We start from the raw sequence: 19,161 nt of genomic DNA on the forward strand, positions 1-19,161 counted from the left end.
CTCTGCCTAGAACACTCTTACCATGAATCATCCCGTGACCGGCTCCTTCCCTTCATCCAGGTCTCAACTGTCCCCTCTTCAGAGTAGCCCTCCCTGACGACACCATAAACAAAGGCATCCTCACCCACTTCCATCCTATCTTTCTTATTCCTTTAACCTTTTCTTCCTTTTCCTTCATAATCCTGATTAGCTCCTGACATTATGGAGTCCATCTGCTTCTTTCTTTGTTTCCCCCATTAGAATGTAAGCTCCATGGGGCAGGGACCTTGTCTCTCTTGTTCACTGCTCTACCCCTGGAGCCTAGAAGAGTGTCTGGCACGTGGCAGATGCTAAAAAAATATATGTATTGGATGAATGAATGAGAGGCCACGTCCACCTGAGCAGTTGTTGCTCTTGCTTCCCTCTCTGAGCAATGACAGCCACCAAACACAGCAGGTTGGCTCCTGTGTGGGACTGAGCCCTCCAGTCCATCTGCTGCTCTCCTATAAACACTCCCCTTCCTTTGGGGAAGGAGCCACGGACGTGTGAAACTATTACTTTAGAAGCTGGGACCATGTCCACAAAGTTGGCAGATGCCCTGGAGGCCAGACCGCAGGGCAGAGGGTCATTCATTCATTCAGCAAAGTTTTATTGTGCATTTTCCATGTGTCAGGCCCTAGGCCAGGCCAAGAGTGTGAGCGGTGAAACCCTGGCCTTGTGGGATGTAGTGGGAGCTGACATTAAACACCCAGTAAATACATATTATCACACACTGTTCCCCAGAGCTTGTCACGCTGTAGGCATGTCAAGCTTGTGCCTGATTTTGGGGAGTGGGGGGGGAACGGGGCAGCTCCGAGACAGGACAGGAAGAGCCTCCTGGGGCTGACCCAGCTCGGGAAGGCCCCACTGGCTGTGGATCACACATCCTGACTCCTGCAGGCTCCCAGCATCAGCTCTGATATTGGCAGGATGCGGATATGTCCCAGGAAACTGCTGACCCTCAACTGTCTCCTGACCATTGCTGACCACGTCCCTCCACTGCTTGAGAGTCTCCAGGACTTCCTCATGACCCTCCTTCAGGGTCAGCTTCAAAAGACTTGGCCTCATTTCCTCATCTGTAAAATGGAGATAATAATGGTACCTCCCTCACTAGGTTACTGTAAGGATTAAATGAAAATGAATGCAAAATATTTAGCTGCATTGCCTGACCCATAGTGATCACTCAAAAAACATTAGTTTTGTTGTTATTATTATTTATTACTGTTACAACTATTCTCACAGCTCTCATCATTCATCAACTCCTGCGCCTAAAACCGGTCTGGCACCCAGTAGTTGCGGTGTGTGTATGTATAGAATTTTAGAAGGCATAGCTGATCCTACTGGAGCCCACTGGCTCCTCTCCTGCCTCCCGGCCTTGACTCATGCAGTGTCCTCCTCCGGGACTGCCCGTCTGCTGCCTAACTGGTACCCATCTCTCAAAACTCACTTCCTCTTAGAAACTGTCTCTAAAATCCCCGATCTCTCCTCTGAGCCCCTGTGTGAGCTAAGCCCTCCCTCGGCCCTCTGTCAGCACCTGCACTCACCTCCATCATAGCTTCTATCAGACCATGTGAAATGGCTGACGTCCTTCTGCCTCCCACAGTTAGAGTATGATCCAATGCAGAGAAGAGGCCACGTCTTTCACCTCTGTATGCAACACCTGGTAGATAGAAATAACAATAGCGGCTAACATTCATTGAGCACGTTTTATGCTTTACTTGTATTATTTGATTGCATTCTTTCAACAACGTCATGATGTAGGAACTATTACCATCCCCATTTTACAGATGAGGAAACTGAGGTTAAGGAACTAATAGCTCAAAGTAACATGGCTAATAAGAGGCCAAGGTTTGAACCACTCCATGAAACCAATGTCTCTTGACTACATGAGTTGCTCCAGACGATGTGGCTGCCCTTGTTGGATCATTCCAGGAAGGCTCAGACCCCTTGGCTTCTAATTTTAGGATGTGGGACATTGTGGTGATTTGCCTTCCATGCACTGTGGTTCCCCCCAGTGCTTCAGTCCTCTTCCTCCTTGGCTGAGACAGCCACATCTTTGGGAAGGTGACTCCTGGAACTCTTTACCAACAAGTGAAAACAAGCCACTGTGCTTTGACTCATCAGCATCCAGAGAGCAATCTGTGAGCGTCCAGGGAGACCTGTGGGCCTGGGAAGCTGGACACTGCCCGCAGAGGGCCAAGCGGGGGCAGCGTGTGGCCTGTGGGCTGACCATGGCTATGGTGACTGCTTGGGCTCAGAGGCTCTGAAAATACTTTGCATTTGGGTATTTATTTTCAGCAGTGAGAAGGGGGCCAGAGGGGATTGTGGTCCCATTTTACAGATTGCCAGGCCCTTCCATAGTCCATCTGGGAGCCCTGCAGCCAACCGACCACTCTCCTCAACTCGCCTTCTTGCCTCCTTCTGATTTAGAAGCATAATGTGACCATCATGGACCACCACTCAGCTGCAGAGTCCTTCATGAAGTACATGCAGAATGAGTACCGGTCCCGAGGGGGCTGCCCAGCTGACTGGATTTGGTTGGTCCCCCCAATTTCTGGAAGCATCACCCCCGTGTTCCACCAGGAGATGTTAAATTATGTCCTGTCCCCTTTCTACTACTACCAGGTAAGAGAGGGGCCTTCCTCTCCTTTCTGTCTTGGGAGCTCGGGGGTGGAGAGAGTGTGTGTGTCTGCACGTGTGTGCATGTGTGTACACATGTGTGTGTGCGTGTGTGTTTGCATGTGCCTGTGCACACGTGTGCTCACTAATGCAGGATATACAAGGAAGGATCGGGGACACAGAGGCATATTTTTAATGCTTTTCAGGCTTCACTCAAGGATGCTTTTGTCCATTTCTACAGAAGTGAGACCGAAGGGAGTACCTTTTATGGTACCTTTCGTAGCCTGTTGCTCTGATGGAGTTTAAGCTCCTGAGGGCGACCACCATTGTGCCCGCCTGCACGGGAGGGCTATAGACAGTCACATGACATAATGGTGAAGAGCTTGGCTCCCAGGTCAGATACATCTGGGGGTGATTCTCCCACTTCCTAGCTGTATGATCTTGGGTGGGTCATTTCACCCATCTAAGCCCTGGTTTTCTCATCTCTAAAAGGACGGTCATCAACTCCACGGTGGAGGAGGTTGTGTGGATCACATGAGCTGGTGTACGTAACAGCTCAGCCCAGTGTCCAACCCAGAGTGCACTCAGGAACCGTTACCCAGTGAAACGATCTCAGTTTTTGTCAAAAAGCTCTTTGGTTAGATTTGGGGAAGAGCTTCCTTACTCTAAAAGCGATAAGTAGTGTGACTGACTGCCTGGGATAGTTTGTGCCTGTGGTCATAGCACCTTCGTCTACTCTCAGAGGTATCCCAGGGCAGACTATGCAATATATACAATCTGTATAGCCTTCCTAGTGATCAGATACCAAAAGGAAAGAGATGTGCAGCCTCTCCCTTCCAGGGACACACTGATGAGTGACAGTCAACTGTTCGTGTGCAGGTTCTGTGCCGGACATGAGCTACAACTTGAAGGGAGACAGACAGATGCAGCCCTTCCCCGTGGGGCTTTCAGTGAAAGGGTGGGGACAGGGCCTGCTCAGCCCCGCAACTCACGAAGGGCATGAAGGGCCTTCTGTCTCTCCAAGCTCAAGCCAAGCCAGGGCCCACCTTGCCCACATATCTGCCCTCTTTTCTGAAGGTGGAGGCCTGGAAAACCCACGTCTGGCAGGATGAGAGGCGGAGACCCCGGAGAAGAGAGATTCGATTCAAAGTCTTGGTCAAGTAAGTGGGAGCAGCCAGTGTTGACATCTGAACCTCAGCCCTTCCTTCTAGACCTTGAAGGGCAGGGAACAATGAGAAAGGGTTTGGAGGGACTTCCCTGGTAGTCCAGTGGTTAGGACTCTGCGCTTCCACTGCAGGGGGCATGGGTTCGATCCCCCGTTGGGGAACTAAGATCCCGCATGCTGCACAGTGCGGCCAAATAAATAAATAAATTAATTAATTAAAAGGTATATTAAAACTATAAAAAAGAGAGAGAGAAAGGGTTTGGCTCCCAGAAATCCAGACACCAATTCCCAGGGTCACCTGCCACCTCTGTCCCAGCCTTCTCTCTCCTCCATTTTCCCAAAGGGGCTGAGTGGTGGGTTGAGTGGGGGAGAGGAGGAGAAGGGCGGTGAGCCAGGGTTGATAGCTGGTGAGAAACCTGGGTTCTTTTCCCTCGATCTGCTGCACTTTAAATGCTGGGGCCCCGTCTTCCTCTGGAGGCTGACTCAGCACACAGAGCATGTCTGTCCCCACAGAGCCGTGCTCTTTGCGTCAGTGCTGATGCGTGAGAAAATGGCTTCCCGGGTCAGAGCCACGATCCTCTTCGCAACAGAGACAGGAAGATCAGAAACACTGGCCCGGGACCTAGGGGCCTTGTTCAGCTGTGCCTTCAACCCTAAGGTAGCCAACTCAGCCTGTGCACGGAGAAGTCTGGGGCAAGTTACAATGATGGCTCTGCTCCTGCATGTCCCCAAGGGTTGGGCATGCTGATGTTTATTGAAAATCTGTGATAGAAGGAGAGAGGTGTGTCCAGGGATTCCCAAACTTACCTAGTAAATAAGCTTTTCATAGTGTTCCAGGGAACACAGTTTGAGAAACACCTTCTTAAGGTTGCTAAGTCTCAATATACATGAGGTGTTCTAGATGGATTTTATCCACATTTACAGAACGCCTCCTATACAGGGTGCAGTGCTAAATGTGAAGGGAGCGGAGGACGAATAAGATGCAGAGAAAGAAAACAAAACTCCCAAGGGTGACTCATTCCTTCCACCAGTGTTGGATTTGATCCTCCATCACTGAAGGCCTCCTGGGTCAGGTAGGCCTGGGTCGAACCACGAGGCCGTGACACATGTCACCTGAGATTAGCTTCAGGCAAAGCATTTGGGTCCCCGAGGTGCCAGAGGAGCTGTCACTTTTGTTACCTGCTCATCCCGTTTTCGTGGAAAATATGTCCACGCACTCAGAATTCAAGATAGCAATGGAAGCGGTGAGACGTGCTCTGATTTGGGACATGCAGTATTTTGGAGGCAAACCCTCCAGGGCTTGCTGATGTGTTCGCGTGGGAGAATCAAAGAATCGAGGATGCTGTGTTCACATAGGTTCAGTAGACAGGGATTTGTTAAGTCCTCACCTCCTCTGTGCCGGGCACCAGGGGACCGAGATGACGAAGGGGACTCCTGGCCTGAGTAGGATGAGGGGAGCGCTGGGTGTCTGGGGAGGGCGCCAGCCTGGGAAGCAAGGGCTGATGTCCACCCTGGGTGCCGTGCAGGTTCTCTGCATGGACGAATACAGGCTGAGCCATCTGGAGGAGGAACAGCTACTGCTGGTGGTGACCAGCACGTTCGGGAACGGAGACTCCCCTGGCAACGGAGAGGTGGGTGGCCTGAGTCCCAGGGGTCTGGGGTCTGGTAGAGCCCAAGAGGACCAAGGAAAGGATCTGGGGACTCAGCATGTTCTAAGGAGGGCACTCGGGAGTGAGAGCTCTTATCACTCTGGGTCGCCCGAAGGTCAGCCATTGGCTGCCTCCTTCGTAATTTCCTCTGTGTGCGTGAGCTGCCTTTCCTGTGACGTGCTTAATATATTTCAGTAAATTGACCTGCCTTTTTAAATTCAAAAATTCATGTTTAAAGGAAACTTTTTATCACTCTCACAAATGGAAAGCCAGCAGAAATTGGTCCCAGGTAAATCCAATGAAAGCCAAGCAGTTACTGAATTCTAGCTGGATACTGTTGCCTAACCATGGCTTGCTTTGTTTTTTAAAAAGAGTAATAAGCAAGTATGAGAGAAGTGTTAAGTCTCCATTAGCAGCAGTCTGAGATTTTCTCCCTAGTGTTCAGGACAAAAGAATGAAATAATTGAAACAGGAATAACTAGAAAAAATTAAAGAAGAAAAGAATACTTTCTTACCATGTGATTTGACACTAGTGTCCACCTAAAGTTATCTTGAGTTCCTGGGAAATCAGGGTTATTTCAGAGAATACGGGACCAGTTGTCACTCTGACAAGAAGAGAGGCTCATGTCCTGTCAGGAGTCCCTCTGGAGATGCCCTGCTATAAGGCAGGCCCCCCTCTGCCAGGGCTGGATGGGCTGGGGGTTGGGCTGTCCTCGCCCCCCACCAAAGGTCAGGCCCACATGAGTTGCTAAGGCTGAACTTGTCCCTGAGTCCCAGCCAGGCGGCCCCACCTAAACCAACTTCCCTGCGAGCACCTTGAACTTTCTCCTGCCAGATATGTCCAGTTTTTAAATGAGCCACCAGAAGAAAGGGAAAAGTGGTGCTTTTATTAATCCTGTCCTGGGAACTCTGTGGTTCTCTCTCTTTCTAGAAACTGAAGAAGTCCCTCTTCATGCTGAAAGAACTCACCAACAAGTTCAGGTAAATCTCTTCCCCACTCCCAGAGTCTGGGTTCCAGGGACGGAGCTGGGTGTGTATAAGTGGGAACTTCCTGGGATGTCCAGGCCCAGAGACAGCCTGTTCTCAGAGGTGTTGTGGGTCAAAGCAGGGACACCAAGTCCCGTTCACAGTTCTGCAGGCCAGGCATGGGGTTGGTCGTGGGAGTTGGAGACGAGGCTCGGGAACCAGGGAGGACAGGAAGGGGGTGTGCACTGACGGTCCTTGCCCAGCTGGGGCGCGAGGGGCGGAGGCTGGCCTGTGGACGGGGTCAGCTCACCCAGGCTCCGTGCGTGTCCTCCTCGGGCAGGTATGCCGTGTTTGGCCTCGGCTCCAGCATGTACCCTCAGTTCTGCGCCTTTGCTCATGACATCGACCAGAAGTTGTCCCAGCTGGGGGCTTCTCAGATCGCCCCAACAGGGGAAGGGGACGAGCTCAGCGGGCAGGAGGAGGCCTTCCGTGGCTGGGCCGTGCAAACCTTCAAGGTCAGTTCACAGCCGGAGCTGCCACACAGCACCGGGAGGGAGGCTGCGGTGCGCTCGTGCCCAGGACACCTGTGCTGGGCATCCTGCGTGGCATGACCCCTGCTGGGTCCTATAGGCGTGGTCCCGGGTGTGGGCCGGGATCGCAGGCCTGAGAGCTCAAGTCGCTGCTGCTTTCCCACAGCCCCCAGAAGAGCTCCACTTGACGCCTCCCTGCCCTCGGGAAGCTGTGGTTTAAGATCTTTCCCCCTCTGATTATCCAGGTCACCTCCTGACATCCTTGTCTTGTTCCAGTGTCCCAGCCACAGAGAACCTGGGGACAGGGATATCTCAGTAGGTCTTTATCACCTGTGGCTTGACCCCATTGACTGAGAGAACTCCCTGAAGCAAAGCGTTTCACCCAGCAGTGGGTCTTACGAGCACCACCTTGAGTGGGTCTGACATGGTTCCCAAGCCCACGTCTCCTCCACACGATTCCATGTCAGGAAAATGGGAGTAATCACACCTGTGTCATAGTGTGGGCATGCGGATACAACGAGATGCTGTCATTATTAATATTCATAATAATAGCAATAGCTACTATGTGCTAGGACCAGCCATTTTTTGGGTTCTCATAACAGCCCAACCAGATAAGTGTGTTAGTAATTACACAAAGCTCTTAGCTCAGTTGCAAGGACTTAAAAAATAGTAGCTGCTGCTGATGACAGGGATGTTGATTAACACCAGTCGGCTCCACCTTTGTCCAGGCAGCCTGTGAGACGTTCGATGTCCGAGGCAAACACCACATCCAGATCCCCAAGCTCTACACTGCCAATGTGACCTGGGACCTGCACCACTACCGGCTCGTGCAAGACTCACAGCCTTTGGACCTCAACAAAGGTACCTGCTTCCCTGCACCACACGGAGCTTGCTTGCCCTTCCTGCTGGGGTGGGTGTCTCTGAGTCCTGAGCCTAGGGTCAAGGAGACCACTAAGACCCTCTGAACAGAGGCAGCTAGTCTGGGGCTACCAGGCATCTCTCTCTTGTTGGGTCCAAGAGCCTGCTGGGATGCAAGACTTGCAGGCGTGCTTCGTCTCTGAGAGAGGCGGTTTAGGAGGAGACCCTGGGAAGGCAGTGGAGAGAGAAGGACGCTCCTATGTGCCAGGCACTGTGCTGGACTCTTTGTGCACCTGCTCTAAGTGATCCCTGACACTCATCCTGTGAGAAAGGCACAGACAGAGAAACTGAAGTTCAGGGAGGTGCAGCAAGTTGCTAGCAGACGGCCCAGGTGGGATCTGGGCCCCAGCCTTCCCGCTCTAATGGCAGCCAGGTATTATGAAGAACATTTTTCAGAGGCAATTCCAGGCTACAGTCTGGGAACTCTGAACGGCCCGTCTGGATGCTGTGCTTCTGTGCTTCCTCTTTTCCTATACCAGGACTACAGAGGTCCTACACGTTTCCTCACGCTTAGGATATCCCCAGCTTCAACTACGCTCTCCTGCGGATCCCAAGCCATGGGATGTCCTAGAAATTCCCATATCGGGGCATTTGCATTGCATTTCCCAATACCTAGCAGCGGCACAAGCATCCTCTTCAAACCAAGGGTCTTTATTTGTGATTCAGAAACACAGTGGGGAAAAAAAGAAGGGAAGGAAAACCCCAGCACCACCACAGTGAGACACCCCAGGGCAACGTCTGGGTGTAATTGACTCAGCACGTGGAGGCTGCCCCGCCAACTTAAGTGCCACGTTGCCGCTTCACTGTCTCTCTGTCCCACAGCCCTCGGCAGTATGCACGCCAAGCACGTGTTCACCATGAGGCTGAAATCGCAGCGGAATCTGCAGAGTCCAAAATCCAGGTAGGGCAAAGGAGAGGGCTTCTTGGGTGACGTTCCACAGATTTTATTTTCATCCGGGAAAGACCAGCGCAAGTCAGTCTTAGAAAGGAGAGGAGGGAAGTGTCCACCGGCATTCGCTAAGATGCCGCTGGGAGGGTCAGCTTGATTGCTAACCCCTGTGGCCACCAGCACCTTTACATTGGGTCTGCATTAACCATGGGCCAGTTTTCCAGCTTGGGAACGAGGCACCTGCTTCACTTCCTGTCCTTTGTGACTTAACTATTTCACCAAAAGGGGAGGGCAAGAAACACTCAAACTATTTGGCTTTCTTAAGAACTTTCAGGAAAAGTTTTGGCAGGGAAGGACCTTTCCCCGCCAGGTCAGCCAGCAGTGTGGATTCTCTGTAGGTTTTGTTTTTCTGTGCTGTCCTTACATTCATTAGCGAAAGTGGACTGTGTTCTGATAAGAACCAGATTTGTGCTAGACACTAGGAAAGGTTTGTCTCGATGCCCACATACCTCCTAGTGCGATGCTTTCTTTAGGCGGAGTCTGTGGTCAAGCTCTTGAGGGCTTGGGAGGGCTGCATGGGAGGATTCCTGTTCACCCTCTCCCCACGGAGAAGCCGCAGGCCGGGTCAGCCCCGGGCCCCTCTTGAGCACCCCAGCCTCGGAATGCCGGCAACCCGTGTTCATGGAACCGGGCAGGAAAATGAAAATAGGGCACGTTTCCTGGGGAAACTGGCCCACCCATCAGGGAGTGCTGGAGGAAATCCTGGTGGCGTAACCAGAGGCTTCTTTTTCCTTCTGCAGCCGTACCACCCTCCTGGTGGAACTCTCCTGTGAGGGCAGCCAAGGTCCAAGCTACCTGCCGGGAGAGCACCTCGGAGTTTTCCCAGGCAACCAGCCAGCCCTGGTCCAAGGCATCCTGGAGCGAGTGGTGGATGGCCCTGCCCCCCACCAACCCATGCGCCTGGAGACCCTCTGCGAGAACGGTGAGCCCGCTGCACAAAAGCCTCAGCTGAGGCCGCCCCCAGCATCCTCCCACCAAGCCCCAGCCCCACGGATGGGCTGGGCCCGGACCTGCGCTGCAAACGGGCAGCTAACCCTGTCCTTCCTGCTGAGTGGTGGGCCTCTGAAGCCCGCGCCAGAGCAGCCTTGTACATAGTCATCGACCGGCCGCCGGGCCAACAGGAAGGGCTGCTTCTTTGGGACTATCTGCCCAGCACCAGAGGCTGGGCTATCTTTCCCCTTCATTCTTTGCTGACCCGGCCACTTTTGTTGGTTGACTGATTCATTTTTCCATCAAAATTTTAACTACTCACATCTCTATACCAGGCAGGCCCTGGGCTACAAAAATGAATGAGACTCCGTGTCTGCCCTCAGAAAGCTCACTACCTAGTACAGGATGCAGATATGCAAAAATAGTCGTAATTATTATTATAATAATAACAGTAGCAGCCACCATTTGGGGGGTAGTTCCTTGATGCCAGCATTTTACCAATACATGCATGGTCTCTTTAGTCCCACAACAGACACACATGTGCAACTTGCTTGGTGACATGATAGAGAAATGTGGAAACTATGAAAATGGTGAGCTTTGAAGATTCAGGTCCCCGATCCATCACTTACTAGCAATGTGACCTTGGGCATAGGCATTAACCTCCCGAGGCTTTGTTTCTTTGTCTCTAAAATAGAGATGATAGAGCCTTCCTCGCAGGGCTGTGGTGAAGAACAGATGAGTAGATACGTGTGTGTACAACCTTCACCACAATTCCTGGCACCAAACAAATGCAGGAATGGAGGAATCCATTTCCCAGGGGCTAATCGACATTTGTCCGGAAGGTCAGAGGAAGGTAGTTTAATACACCCTTTGGATCCCAAATTTTATGCTTTGGAATTTATATTGCATTTTCATGGCATTCTAATTTCATACTGCTTCCCCATCGAGGGTCTAATTTATGCCCACCTTCTGTGGGCAATGGGCAGGGCCAGACCATGGGTGACCAGGAGAGCTTGGCTCCTCCTGGCCATCCTAACTGGAGAGATGAGGCTGTCCGGGGGAGGGGTCAGAGTCCCCGTTGTCTGCTAAGACGAGGCTCTCAGCCTATGTGGTGAGCACGGCACTGGGTGACAGGCACTAGGAGAGGAAAACGAATGAAATCAGCAATCACAGCCCTTCCAGCCCTTTGGACTAGCTCCCTGGCCTTAGCGTCCTCTGCAATCATGATACCTCCAAAAAATGTGTCCCCCTAAAGAGAGTGGCCAAAATAGGACAGCAGGAACCTGAGAAGCAAAGTCTGGCATTGTTCCCCACTGTCCAGGAGTGTGTGAGAGAGCCTGCAACTCGGGGGTAAGAGGACAGAGACATCCTTGTGACTGTAGGGGGACAGATGTGACTCCTCAGGCCTGGGGTCTAGAGGAAACAATGTAATACTAATATTTTTACCTAATACGTGTACTGTTTCATTCAGTCCTCATGCAAACTCAGCAAGACAGGTTTTATTATCACGTCCATTTCACAGAGACAGAACCCAAGTTCAGAGGGTTCAGTCAGGCTACTAGTAAGTGGGGAGCCAGAGTTTGAACCCATGTGTACTGGCTCCAGTGTCCATGCTGTGACCGCCCTGCATACGGCCTCTTGGCACTCCTTGAGACTTGCCACCTCACTTTGGGCTGAGGGCTGCTCACCCAGTCACCCCTGGAGACTGCAGTTATGGGCTTTTCTCTAAATGAAGAACTGGCCTCTGGGGTGTACATCAGTCTTTGGTGAATTTAGTCATGGTGAGTCTGTAGTTCAGCTGTGTGTGTCCTGCTGAAGTTCAGGTCTGGGCCAGAGAGCGACTGGACTCTGGTACATAGTTAGTTTTGCAGGATTGTGTCAACTTGGGTGCCCTTTGGAGGGCTGTTGACCAGCCTTTCCTGGCAGCCCTACCGCTGGGCACCATCTTCCTGCACTTGAGTTGGGCACATGAACCCTTTTGCTGTTCCTGGAACCAGAACTCCAGTGTCTTCTCTCCCCTGCAGCTGGAGGGTAGAGGGTGTCTATCCCAGATGCCTCATCACTCTTTGGGAAACCTAAATGGGGCCTTTTTCCCATCCTGACTCCTTTCTTCCCTATCCAGGCAGCTACTGGGTCAGGGACAAGCGACTGCCCACCTGCTCACTCAGCCAGGCTCTCACCTATTTCCTGGACATCACCACCCCGCCAACCCAACTGCTGCTCCGAAAGCTTGCCCAGCTGGCCACGGACGAGGCAGAGAGGCAGAGGCTGGAGACCCTGTGCCAGGTGAAGGTCGGGGCTGGTGGGTGAGGCAGGAGCAGGGCCCCAGAGTCGGGGACATTCTGAGCCTAGAGCTGGTCTTTAACCTCCAAGGGGAATCCACCCCAGCTTCCCAAAGTGCGATTTGTCAAAGGCTGGGAGGAAGCCAGGCATCCTCTCCTGTCCCATCTCTAGGACGTAGTTGTGTCAAGTGAACTGAATTGTTTTGAATGTCTGCAGGATGCAACCAAAGTGCACTTCCTCAGAAATGAGCTAGAAAAGGAGAGCCGCTCTGTCTTTTATTCCCCACACCTGGAACAAGCCTGGAATTTAGGAAGTGATGGAGGATGGGTGGTGTGGATGAATGGATAATGGACATAGTAACAGATGGGTGGTTGAATTAATAAATGAATGAGAGAATGCATTAACTCACCTGCAACTTTCTAGACCCAAGTCTTTGCAAAAGGCACTGAATATCACTATTACCGTCACCATTATCGCTAATTATCTTCCTTCCAGCCACCTCCACTGCCCTTATCCTGTGGCTGCACTGCACTAACCTGGCACACATTTTCTCACTTAATTCTCACAACATCCCCATGAGGTAGGTGATGCTATCCTCATTCCACAAAGGTTAAGTAATGAGGACGAGATCCCACAGATAGTAAGGGCGTTCGGTCAAGATTTGAACCCAGGTCTGTATGATTCTGAAGCCCTTCCCCAAATTAGATTAGAATAAAGATTTGACTCCTGCCTGCAAGTTGCTGACAGTTCAGTTCTAAGCACACAAGTTAGAGAAATGCTACTCATTGGCCTGAGCTCCTGCAGGACAGGAACGTTTTCCTCTCTAGCTCGGCGTTCTCAGCACCGTGGACAGCACCTGGTTCTTTGAAGTGTGTGCGGTGGGAGTGGATGAATGAATACTGGATTGTGACAGCCTCTTCCCTCTGTGTGGGGCAGGCGCCCTGAGACACTCATATTGCCCTTGGCTTGCAGCCGTCTGATTACAACAAGTGGAAGTTCACCAACAGCCCCACCTTCCTGGAGGTGCTGGAGGAGTTCCCGTCCCTGCGGGTGTCCGCCAGCTTCCTGCTCTCCCAGCTGCCTGTCCTGAAGCCCCGGTATTACTCCATCAGCTCCTCCAGGGACCACGCACCCACGGAGATCCACCTCACCGTGGCCGTGCTCACGTACCGCACCCGAGGTAAGGCTGGGGCAGAGGCTGTGGAGCGGCCCACGTCTGCTCCTTACTGGGCAGCTGTTCCACATCTCTGAGCGTTGGTCTCATCATCATTAAACACCCACCTTCCAGAGCTGTTAACAGCGATAGGAGGAGTATGGGAGAGACTACCATGAACCAGGCACTGAGCTAACGTCTTTGTGTGTGTGTGATCGGTAACCACGTGAGACGAGAGCTGTGTGCATTTCACGGGTGAGGAAACTGAGGCACAGAGAGGTTAAGCCACAGGTTCAAAGTCACCCTGGTAGCAGGTGGAGAACGGAGATGCAAACCCAGGTAGTCTGACTGCTGAGTCCAAGTTCTTAACCACCATACTCCTCTCTACTGTCCAACTCCTGTTGGGACAATTTAATGAGATCAGATGTGGAAAGTACCCAGTACTTAGTGGGTGCCCAGCGATTCTTAGTCTTCCTGATAGTCCAGCCTAAATACAGGGGTGATTCTGCCTTGATGGTTCATTCATTCACTCACTCATTCAGCGATGAGTTATTTCATACCTCTTTATGCCTGGCACCACGGTGGGTGTGGAAATACAGCACACATAGACCCTGCCCTCGTGGAGCTTCCCATCTAGAGGGAACCATGAAGAGAGACTCATAGAAACAGACAGCTGTCATTGTGTAGGTGCTAAGAAGGAAGGTGCAGGGTGCTGTGAGGGCAGAGGACGGGGGATGGGCTGACATACCCTGGGAGGTCCCACACCTGGTCCCGCTGGGTGAACCACGCCCCTGCCCTCTCCCCGTAACTGAGCATTGCCTGGGTTGGCAAAGCTGGGGAGCTGGCTCACACCTCAGAGCCCTTTGTGCTCTGAGAAGCACAGTCACACGGTTCCTGAAAACTGGGCAGAGACTCTCTTTGCTCTGCTAGAGAACGTCTGCAGAGGCCAAGTCTCAACCCTCAGACCAGGAGAGGAGAGGTAGGCACATCCTGTGAGAGCAAGGTTCCACCCAGAGGAGAACCAGCGGGACTTCTCGAGTTGGTTGAAGGTCCCCTTAAATGCTGGGCCATTGGGAAGGGAACCTGGGGCTTCCACAAGCCCAGGAGGGGCCGCCGGGGGAGACAGAGATGGAAGAGCAGACCGGAAGGCGCAGCAGCTTGTCCATCACCCACCCAGGGTTCCTACCAGCAAGGGCTGTACTCCTGAAGACACTGCGAGGAAGTGACTGTGGTCACCCTGAGGGGCCACTTTGTGCTACTGTCATCGGAGCTGAGTGATGGGCTGGGAGGGTCCCTGAAGAAACTCTTGGAAGGAGCATCGGAGTAGGAGTTAGGGAAGCTGAGCTGTGACCTGACTCTACTGCTACCCGAGTGACCTTGTACAAGTCACCTTCCCTCTCTGAGACTCAGTTTCTGCAGTGGCACAAGGAGAGCCTTGCACACTCTCTGAGTCCCTTTCAGCTTTTGCCAGCTCTGGGCGAATAGAGGGTGGAACTCAGAACCAGGAGAAAAACATTCCTTTGATTAAAGCCTGCAGAGTGCCTGAGCGGGCAATTCAGGGAGGTGCGTCAGTGTGGGAGGAGCCACTGAGAAGGTTCACGCAGGGGTGGGAGGGACGATGCTCGTCAGGTGTGTGCTGTCCTTACAGACGGCCAGGGTCCCCTACACCACGGCGTCTGCAGCACATGGCTCAGCAACCTGAAGCCCCAAGACCCGGTGCCCTGCTTTGTGCGAAGGTAAGCACCCCCTCCACTGTGTCCATCACGGGACCACTGGCCCCGGGGAGTACTGGGTTGAAAGGGAGGAATCTGGGGTTTATTTCTTTTTTCTTTTTTTGCTGTACGCGGGCCTCTCACTGTTGTGGCCTCTCCCATTGTGGAGCACAGGCTCGGGACGCGCAGGCTCAGAGGCCATGGCTCATGGGCCCAGCCGCTCTGCGGCATGTGGGATCTTCCCGGACCAGGGCACGAACCCGTGTCCCCGGCATCGGCAGGCGGACTCTCAACCACTGCGCCACCAGGGAAGCCCAATCTGGGGTTTAGATGCCACTCTGGGCCCCTTGGCCCGTAAAGAAGGCACGAGGGTCCCACTGGGCCTCTCCATTCTAACCCCCAGTGGTAGAGCATGGCCAAGTCTCTAGCAGGGACAGAGGTGGCAGCGATGTTGGGGCCCAGGGTACAATGAGGCTCAGCCTTTCTCAGAGGGACCCCAGGGCAAGGTGATGGTGCGCCTGGACAGGGGACGTGAAGCAGCCCGCAGGACTTGGGAAATCAACTTTTAGCTCGTTGTCTTTTCTACCCCGCAACACTACCACCCCCGGCCACCCCCCCCCCCCCCGCCAGCTCCCCAGCCCCTGTCCTGCGTGTGCATCCGACCCAGGGTGTCTGAGGACGGGGCCTCTTTCCTCCTGTCCCCTTCAGTGCCAGCGGCTTCCAGCTCCCCGAGGACCCCTCCCACCCTTGCATCCTCATCGGGCCTGGCACGGGCATCGCCCCCTTCCGCAGCTTCTGGCAGCAGCGGCTTCATGATGCCGAGCACAAAGGTACAGCTGGAGGGTTTTTGGGGGTGCGGAGGGGGTACCAGGTGGTGCCCAGCACCTGCCTGGGAGTAGAACTGAAGCTGTAGCCACCCCGCAGATGTTTCCTGGCCCCTCTCCCAAGTTTGCCTCAGCCTGTATGGACAAAGGATGTGAATGCCCTGGGCCTCAGTTTCCTCATCTGTAAAGTGGGGACAGTGCTAGATAGAACGTGGGGATGAAATGGAATTCTAGTTGGGTGCGCAGCTCGGCAGGCCTTGAAGCATGGCCCACCCGCCCTCTGGTGGCCATCCTGGTAACTGCAGCCTACTGGGTCTTGCAGGTCTCCAGAGTGGCCGCATGACCCTGGTGTTTGGGTGCCGCCGCCCAGATGAGGACCACCTCTACCGGGAAGAGATGTTGGAGATGACCCGGAAGGGGGTGCTGCACGAGGTGCACACAGCCTATTCTCGCCTGCCTGACCAGCCCAAGGTAAATGCTGCAGCTGCCCGCGCAGGGGTGGAGCATTAAAAGCACAGACTATGGTGGGTGCCTGGCTCCCCGCAAGCCCCTCAATTCCCTGAGCCTTCACCTCCTCAGCTCTAAAATGGAGGCGATTATACAGTCACCGGAGTGGCGCTGTGAAGCGATTGTGTTCACTCTTCCAGGAGAAGAGACGGGCCCTGAGACGTTCAGGGCTAAGTCAGAGTCACATGTGAGCCAATCCCCAGTGCCCAGCCTGCTGAAGGTCCTCGGCCGGCATGTACAGCTGTCGGGGGCGGGGCGAGGTGGTCCAGGTCGGCTTCGCGCTCCAGCACAGCATGGCTGGGGGGCAGCCGCTGCTCCCAGCACGGCCCGCGGACCGGCTCTGCTGTGCCGGGTAGTACTTTGCCCCATGAGCCTGGGGGGTCGGAAAAGACTGTTGGCTCAGCCTTTGTGAACTGATCCCATTGGGCTTCTCCCAGACCTGGCACTCTGTGCCCAGTGCCAGGGTCACTGGGGATCTTGTGTAGAGAAAGAGGAGAGAGTCCCCCGTTGACTCCAGGACTTCTGTGTAACTGGGGAGAATTACACGGGGCATCTTGAGGACAGAGATTCCCTTTTGTGGGGTGCAGGCAGGTGGGCCTCAGAGCTCTGGACAGGGTAAGTGGCTTGATGATGCCTCTTTGAAGCTCGGTGAATTCAGAGCAGATCAGGGAGCCCCACTAGAGTCAGCTCCTCAAGGGCATGGCTGTGGCCAGTATTCACCTCTCCAGCCCCAGCCCAGGCCTGGGCCGGGCAGGGCACCCGTGCACCTCCTCGTCTCGAGCCTGGTCCCCGTGCAAGGCCCTGGCCAGGAGGGTGCTCACCCCGCCACCCCTCCCACCTCCTATTCATCTCCCCGTGGCCGGCAGGCCTGACCGCAGCCTTCGCCCCCAGCACTGGGGGCCTGGACCCACCATCTCCTCTGGCTTCAGGTCTACGTTCAAGACATCCTGCGGCAACAGCTGGCGGACGAGGTGCTGCACGTGCTCCACGAGGACCAGGGCCACCTCTACGTCTGCGGGGACGTGCGCGCAGCCCGGGATGTGGCCCGCACCCTGAAGCAGCTGGTGGCCACCGCGCTGAGCCTAACTGAGGAGCAGGTGGAGGACTATTTCTTCCAGCTTAAGGTAGGGCCGCTGGCGTGTGGGCTCGGGATGCAGGCCAAGAACATGGGCCAGGGAGCCAGGGCCAGGGGGGTCAGGCTCACAACAATCTGGGCTCAAAGGAATCCTAGAGGTGGCGGGAGGTCAGAGCTGGTTGGGCTGTTAGAAGGCCTAACTGTACATCCTGGTCTGGCTGCTCACTTAAACAAAGGCAAACATGTTGATTTTTCTACAAGACTCTCAGAGCCCCTGACAGGCTGCTGTGCGTCGTGGCGCTTCAAGATTGGGAGAAAGTATGCGGCATTTCCCAACCATATTTACCTCAGAGCCCACATTTCCTGGAGCCCCTTGTGAGACAAGCACTGGACGGGCTTTAGCGTCCATCAGAAAGCTTGGAGAGATGCTCTGGTGGTCCACGCCAGAGCAGGTGTTCATGAGGGTTACATCGTCTAAGTGAGATTCGAGTATAATCTAAGCATGACAGTTGGGAAGGCAAATGGCTCATGAGTGTAGGTGTGATGGGGAAGCAGGGGGACCCTTGGGGCTTGGCCCAGCTCGGACCTGATGAGTGAGAGATCGCTGCACCAGCAGAGCTGACACCTTGGTCTCTGTTTTCCCTTAAAGAGCCAGAAGCGCTATCATGAAGATATCTTTGGTGCTGTATTTCCCTATGAGGTGAAAAAGGATGGGGCAGCGGGGCTGCCCAGCAATACCAGAGCTCCAAGCGCCCACAGGAGAAGTTAAAGCTGCCACTGTAGAATTTAAGGATGGTGCCAACTCTCGATTTTCTGAGGTCACAGGACTGGGGATATTGGAGGGAGATTATATCCCCAAGCCTCACATCTTGTTTCCCCATATCCTTCCCTCTCAAATGCTTTACTTGACCTGCTACCCAGTAGCAGCCTGGACTGAGTGAGCCCCTTGCCGGGGTGATGGAGAGATGGGCCTCCCCGGTCCCTTGGAGACTAGATCTGCAGTGCCAGGCCTGGCCAGTGGGTGAGAAGGATGGAACTTCCTTGATCGCACCACTTGAGTGACCACCAGGAGGCGCTGTCACGTCACTCTGTATTTAGCGGCCTGTGTACAGTTATTTATGCCTCTGTATGTAAAAAAAACAAACCCCAGTCTGCCTCTTGAGCCTTCCTTGTATGACTCCTTGATGGAGATATTTATACGAAATGCATTTTATTTTAACCACATTGTATGTGCGTGTGGGTGTTTTGGAGGGAAAGCAGCCTTAAGCTGTATAGAGTTGAGACTGAGGGGTGCCACAGCCTGGACAAAACTCCCCCACAAAGGGACATATCAGCGTGGCCCCATTGCTCCTCTGAAATGCCCACCGGGTACGGGGACAGCACACGGAGTTCTGTGCACATCTGAAGACCCGTGATGGGGGTAAGGAAGCGCAGCCCGGCCTGCGGGCATGAGCTGCACCTCAGGAGGCGTCTCACACGGGGTGTGGCAGGGGCGCGAGGCTGCCAGGTCTTTAGCGAAGGCCTAGACCACAGCCCGGTCTTACGCGGTCACCGCCTTTTGCTCTGGGGCTGCCTGTTTCGTGAAAGTTTGGCCAGTAACGATTTGGGCCCTGGGTGACAGCACAGGCGAGGCTGGGCTGCGTGTCAAGGACTTGGCAGTGAGGGAAGGACACACGTCTTTCACGGGGAAGGCTTCTCAAGGGACTGAGCCCGGTGAGAGCAAGGAAGGAACTCAGCCAGGGGCTAAGCGAGGGTTTGGCAAAATCTGGCTCCCGGCTTGGGCTGGGACTCTGTCTCACTGGCTCCCCGGCCCGCTTCTCCCCTCCACCACTCCTGCTCGGGTCCGGTAGCGGGGGAGAAAGG

General features: G+C 53.9%; 1 protein-coding gene across 2 annotated transcripts in view; it reads left to right on the forward strand.

Moving 5' to 3' along the window:
* The window catches only part of NOS2 (nitric oxide synthase 2), a 39,439-nt gene extending 20,978 nt beyond the window's left edge, over positions 1-18,461 (forward strand). For both annotated transcript variants that reach the window (XM_079903769.1, XM_079903768.1), the window contains exons 11-26: positions 2,449-2,643; positions 3,715-3,797; positions 4,316-4,460; positions 5,329-5,433; positions 6,383-6,432; positions 6,758-6,932; positions 7,676-7,808; positions 8,688-8,766; positions 9,555-9,736; positions 11,867-12,030; positions 13,000-13,207; positions 14,829-14,916; positions 15,601-15,722; positions 16,039-16,187; positions 17,153-17,347; positions 17,948-18,461. In XM_079903769.1, the coding sequence (XP_079759895.1) occupies positions 2,449-2,643; positions 3,715-3,797; positions 4,316-4,460; positions 5,329-5,433; positions 6,383-6,432; positions 6,758-6,932; positions 7,676-7,808; positions 8,688-8,766; positions 9,555-9,736; positions 11,867-12,030; positions 13,000-13,207; positions 14,829-14,916; positions 15,601-15,722; positions 16,039-16,187; positions 17,153-17,347; positions 17,948-18,067 (2,193 nt within the window). In that variant the 3' untranslated portion in view covers positions 18,068-18,461. The remainder of the gene's footprint in view (positions 1-2,448; positions 2,644-3,714; positions 3,798-4,315; positions 4,461-5,328; positions 5,434-6,382; positions 6,433-6,757; positions 6,933-7,675; positions 7,809-8,687; positions 8,767-9,554; positions 9,737-11,866; positions 12,031-12,999; positions 13,208-14,828; positions 14,917-15,600; positions 15,723-16,038; positions 16,188-17,152; positions 17,348-17,947) is intronic.
* The last annotated feature ends 700 nt before the right edge of the window (positions 18,462-19,161 follow it).

This window comes from Stenella coeruleoalba (assembly GCF_951394435.1).
Source record: "Stenella coeruleoalba genome assembly, chromosome: 19".
NCBI classification, from domain to species: Eukaryota; Metazoa; Chordata; class Mammalia; order Artiodactyla; family Delphinidae; genus Stenella; species Stenella coeruleoalba.